This window comes from Argiope bruennichi, chromosome 8, assembly GCF_947563725.1.
Source record: "Argiope bruennichi chromosome 8, qqArgBrue1.1, whole genome shotgun sequence".
Lineage (NCBI taxonomy): Eukaryota > Metazoa > Arthropoda > Arachnida > Araneae > Araneidae > Argiope > Argiope bruennichi.
The window spans coordinates 111,942,634-111,948,633 of record NC_079158.1 but is presented as its reverse complement, the minus strand read 5'-3'; the positions used below and the strand labels follow the sequence as shown (position 1 = coordinate 111,948,633).

The window sequence follows — 6,000 nt, the reverse complement described above, 5'->3', positions numbered from 1 at the left end:
AAAAAGAATTAGAAATTAACAGACTTCATTTTTTTTTTCTCTAATTTCCAATTTTTGTACTGCTTTTTATTTCATAAATAAAAATATGGAGAAATATTTTAAAACATGTGCAAAAGTTAAAAGGGTAAAAAGATTTTTTTAAAACTCTTGAGAATTCCAAGAAACACAAGCATTTGATTAAGAAATTTTATAAAACATACTAAATCAATTTGTACTTTTTTTTTTTCAAGCAATGAATTTCTGTACTGCCATATAAAATATACATATTTGAAAAAATTCCAAATTTTAAGATAAAAAAGTAAATTGATAACAAATTCCTAAAAAATTCTTCTACTAATCAAAATGTGAATGTTTATTACATATAAATAATAAAGAAGAAAACATATAATTAATGCAAAAATATTCTATTAATTAATAGAAAAGTTTTAAATTTCAAAGAAAAAAATTGTGTAACATTAGAAGTATGAGATGTTGAGAGTCAATGTCATAATGTGATGTGCAAATATACATATATATAAAGAGCACATAAAAAAACATCTAGAGAATTTTTATGAAATTCATAGTTTTAGAAATAAACTATAGAACATTATATTAATGAATAATTTACAAAAACATTCAAAATGATTAAAAATTTCTTTTATTCTTTTTCTTTAAAATTCTTAATAAATGTGTATAATTATTCGATGGTTGAAGATAAAGAATAAAATTTCCAAATTCTATAGTGCATTCATACAAAATGCATTCAAAACATGATTTTCAAATTTGCCTTAATTTATGAATACAGTTCTGCTTTTATAAAATCTTGACTTGTAAAGATAAATGAAGAAAATCAGAGAAAAACATTTCTTTTATGCAAATTTCAGATGAATTTCATAGTTTATTTTATATAATCATTTGCATTAAAATAGTGTAATATAGATGAACATTACTGGCCAATTTTGTAGAACTTCACAAATGGAAGCATCGTACCAGATAAAAGACAAATGGAAGCTTCAATGCATTAAAATAACAGTTTTAATTGTGAATAATCTGCGATTCTTATTCTGCGACACTCAGTAAAAGTCAGTGTGCTGTCCGTAATGAAACATTTTTCATTAGATCCATAGCTGTTTATGGTATTTTATAACCGTTTCATTTTATAGGCCATACAGATATAAGACTGTTTATAGTTAAATATGTTGCCTTGAAATCTTCTTTCTTACAATTCTATTTGAAACACTTTTATCAGCAATACATTTTGGCATGATCATCTCCTGTTTCAATACAGCATAAAAGTTTTTGAAGCAGTCAGTTGCTTAGAATACCAGTTCCCATTTTTTTAGAGGAAAAAAAAAAAAAAATGTTTTGGATTTTGAAATTTTGTGACTTATTATTCTCTCGTTTGATTTTTTAAATAGATTTTTTTTAATATTCAAGAATCATTAAATATTTGATTGCTTTGGAATGTTGAAGACTTCAGCAATCAATTCCAAACATTTGCCAATCTGTCACAGATATGACTACCAACAAATTCTTTCAATTGAACATGGAATAATGTGGTCAATTACAAATATTCCTTGGATACTCAATATAATATTAAATATTAATAGAAAATAAATTTAAGAGTTCCGAAATTCGTCTTCTTAATTTTTAAATTATTCATCTGAATACAAACAGAAGAGTGCCAACATGTATAATTTGTTGGGTTCAGTTCTAATAACATGCTAGCACTGGGACCGTAAAAGTTCGAAAATGTGTCGCAAACTTTAAAATGTGGTTAAAACCTTCTCTAAAAGGAACATGGGGATGCAAAGACAGGTTGCAGATTGAATTGTTTGCTGCCACAGGGGATGTCTACCGTGCCCCATTCTCCTTCTTGTACGCAGTATTTCTGTTCAGTATTTGTACTGATATCCAGTGAGTCCAACGTCTTGCCAAGTGGGCACTAGTCAAAAGTAGGGTTGTGGGTGGTGATGCATCGGATCGATGTCCACGTCTAACGATTCCGAAGAAGATCGGCGGGAACGGCCGAGCTGATTGATGAGGTACACAGCAAAAAGGACGCTAATCACCTGTTGCAGAGAGTAAATGAAAAAAATTAAATGTAGAAATTACCAGAAACAAGCCTGCTGGGTTTTCTTACATAAAATAAGAGAATTTAACAGTAATAGTGTAATATTCACTTCTAAACTCGAAGCAATTAGATAGAGAGAATTTTATTTTATTTTATTTGATAGATTAACCTACGGCTCTGAAGCTACTATAGACAGTGGCAGTTGTAGATGTTTTATGGTCCTAAGCAGTGCCCATTGAGAGGCCCTTCTTTTAATAATCTAGCCAATAGAAATGAGATTTTATTTTATTTCATAGATTAATCTTCTAATTTGATGTTACTATAGACAGTGACAGATATTTTGTGGGCCTAGGCAATGCAAATTGCGAGGTTCTTCTTTTAATAACTTAGCCAATTTAATTTTGCATTTCAACACATTCCTTTTTTTGACTTAATATATTAATAATTTATTTTAGCTTAATTTTTTGTTTTTTAAAAAATGCGTTTTTGTTTATTCGTTTATTAAGATTCGGGGTTGCACAATGCTCGTATAGGAATACAATTATATTTAAGCAGATAGTTATTGTTTATAAATAATGAAATACCTAATTGAATGTAGTGGAACACTTAGAAATCAGAATAATAATTCTTCATGAAGTGCTTTGATTATCCGAATATTTCATATTAATTCAATTTTTTAAATTTATTAATTTAGTAATTTAACAACAATGCTAGGTTTGCCCTCCCCTCCTTCAACAGCCCAAAGGCCTGGCCAAATGCTTTGTCAATCTAATCAGAAATCTGTCATTCGTATAGAGCTATTAAAGAAGAAGCTTCATAATTTTGGAGGCATGGTCAATACGAAAACAATTAGAAGTTCTGCAGATTTGTGAAAGAATTAGGTCTTGAACTAACTATTCTTTGATGTCGAAGTTAAGAATATTATCACTTTTACATTTCCTTATTTCGCGCACAAAACCATTAGATGAGGAGAGAAAATAAACGTCTTAAGGAATGTAATTACGTTTGGGATGAATTTTTTAAAAAAACATTTGAAAATAGCTATATATTTTTAATATTTGTGTAAAAGAGATTGAAAAACCATCTGTGAAAACGGCTAAAGTGTCTTAAAAATTGAAAAAAAAAAAAAAAAAAAAAAAAAAAAAAATGGCACTTTTTTTTTTGCGTTAAAAAGAGGTATAAAACAAAAATCTTCTAGTTTAGAAGTGTATCAAATGATTTGTTTAAACAATTTTACAGATAGCTTAAGAAATATATTACATAGTTTCTGAACTGAAAAAAAAAAGCTGTATTTCTATTCAATCTTTGAATATTTGGGTTCCACTGATAAATAATCTGAAGTTCTCAGTTTTTTTATACACATAGTGAAGGACTAAAACGACTATAGAATATTTCTAAATGAATTGATTACTTATTCTCTAACTCAGGAACTACAGAACATATTAAGAAATTATTTATACCAAATTTGAACAGAAAATTTGTATTAGATTTTAAATTATGAGGTTTTTCATAAGAAAATTCTATCAAAGATTAGAATTTGAAGAAATAGCAATTAAAGATGAGAAATAATATTGAAACGTATGTAAACGCAATTATAAAAATCAATAGAACTTTCCCAAAAAATAGACTTAGAAATAAAATACCAACGGTCTGATAAAAAAACTTGTTTAAGCATTAAAAATATTAAATTAAAAAAAAAAAGAAAAAAAAAAAACTCATAATTTCGGAGAGAAAAAAAAAAAAAAGACTTTTTAACATATACACCATAAAGGGTTGATTGTTGGGGAGGAGGAGGTATCATAAACCTTTAAATACCATCATAGTTATAAGTTCGAACAGTAAGCCCGATCGAATGTGAACATAGGATAGAATTGATTTGAAATGTATTGATCAGACTTCACTCAAATATTTCATTTTGCCTTTTTTCAAGGCAAATATAGAAAAGAGAAAGGGTATGCTTTTTGAAGGAAATTATTCTTCTTAATCCCATCTCTTTTACATTCTTAAGAAACTTGTTTCTTAAAAAAAATTTCCTATCTTCAGACAATGGTTCCGTATAAAAATATTTCCCATAATTTATAATATAAATAATTAATATAAAAATATTTCCCATAATTTATAATATAAATAATTAATACAAAAATATTTCCCATAATTTATAATATAAATAATTAATATAAAAATATTTCCCATAATTTAAAATATAAATAATTAATATAAAATTATTTCCCATAATTTTATCCGCTTCCTTTCAAAATATACACTTTCATTCAAAATCGTTTGGTTGAAACCAATGAGTTGATTCTCATTACCAATACTAAATGGCGGAAAAAGTAAAAAGTATTTTTTTTAAAAACTATTTTGTAATTGTTTCCTTAAAAAACAAAAAAATTTACATGCAAGTTATCACTTAACTAATTTCAAAAAATGTTAGTGATTCAATTCCATTTGAAGCAGAAAGATGTGTAAAAAAATTGTTATGGAATGTTTGCTATAAATTTAAATATATATTGCCTTGATTATTGAGATGATGATATAATTTTTTTAATTTGTATGGTATACGAAAATTTATAGAGAACAGTTTAATATTAATGAAAATATCACACTAAATTTCTGATTATACTGAAATCCATACACTTACTTGAAATAATAGCAGTCCGCCCAAGCTGCCTATCCAATAGTATTTGTTGATGTAAAGCCATTCAAGAAGTTTCTCTTTGCAACCGACCTAAAATGTAAAAATATGGTGAAAAAAACTTTATATTGAACCAATTGTAAAAGCAATTGAACCCTTTACTACTTCGACAAGATTTACAAAACTTAATTAGACATAATACAAAGAAAATTAAAATTTGATTTCATTTTAAGGAAATTGAAATGAAAAAAAGCAAACGATTATTTTTCCTCTATCTGACAAACGATATAATTGTCTTTTGTTAACATTTCCAACTAATGTAATCAAAATGGTGTTTTGTCTTATTATGATAAAACAAATTAAGCAATAAATATTTTTCTTAGAAAGTATTATAATCAGCTTATATAAACTTTTCATATGGCTAATCATATATAATTATAGCAGTCTCCATTCAACGGTATTCCAATTAAGGAAGTTTTTTTTTTTATATAATATACTTTCTAAGGAATCTTAAATTTGAATGCCGTTTACTTGTCAATTATTCTCCATATTACGAAAGGTGATTTTTATATAATAATTTTTTTTTCTTTTTAGAATAACGTTCTGCGATGTTTTCAAGCAATTTTGAATATGTTTTAATGCCAATAAAATGATCTTTTTCTCGTTTCTGTCGTTTAACTTATAAATTTCTATTTAACAAATTTTCTTTATAATGAAGGCTTTTTTATGGAATAATGACACTTCTTTAAATAGAGACTGACTATATTTATTTTCCCAAAGAGGAAATAAATTTTAAGCCTCTTTTTTAAATTAGAAAATCTTTAAAATTTTCAATTTAAATTGTATTATTTAATGTATTAAATATGAAATAAAATCTTATAATTTTACTAATTACTCACAATAATATAGAGGAAAACTACATATAATTATTATTAAAATGATTTGAATGTCCAACTTTTTTGAAATGAATGACCATCTTTATAAGTTAATCATCAATTTCTAAGAAAGAAATGCTTTTTATTTCAGGATTTCTAATTATTTTTTCCCTGTTTTAATACAAAATATTTCTTTGTTGATCAGAAAAGTAAAATTCTGATTAATTACATTTTCTCTAGAATATGGTATAGTGATTTTAACCTTTTTTTATAGTTAAAATTGTTAAATATCACCAATATAATTGTAATATTTAAAAGTATTAAATATTATGATATTTTGGTATCATGATATTTAATATTTTTTGTTATTGTATTCTTTTATTTTGATTAATAAAATTTCACAGATCCAATTTTATTTCATAATTAGATAAATACAT

At 25.6% G+C, this 6,000-nt stretch overlaps 1 protein-coding gene across 1 annotated transcript in view; it reads right to left on the bottom strand.

Moving 5' to 3' along the window:
• Positions 1–678: 678 nt before the first annotated feature.
• The window catches only part of LOC129981896 (tetraspanin-9-like), a 122,454-nt gene continuing 117,132 nt past the window's right edge, over positions 679–6,000 (bottom strand). The window contains exons 8-9 of the mRNA XM_056092940.1: positions 4,695–4,781; positions 679–2,051 (exon numbers count right to left, since the gene is read on the bottom strand). Of these exons, the coding sequence (XP_055948915.1) occupies positions 1,929–2,051; positions 4,695–4,781 (210 nt within the window). The 3' untranslated portion in view covers positions 679–1,928. The remainder of the gene's footprint in view (positions 2,052–4,694; positions 4,782–6,000) is intronic.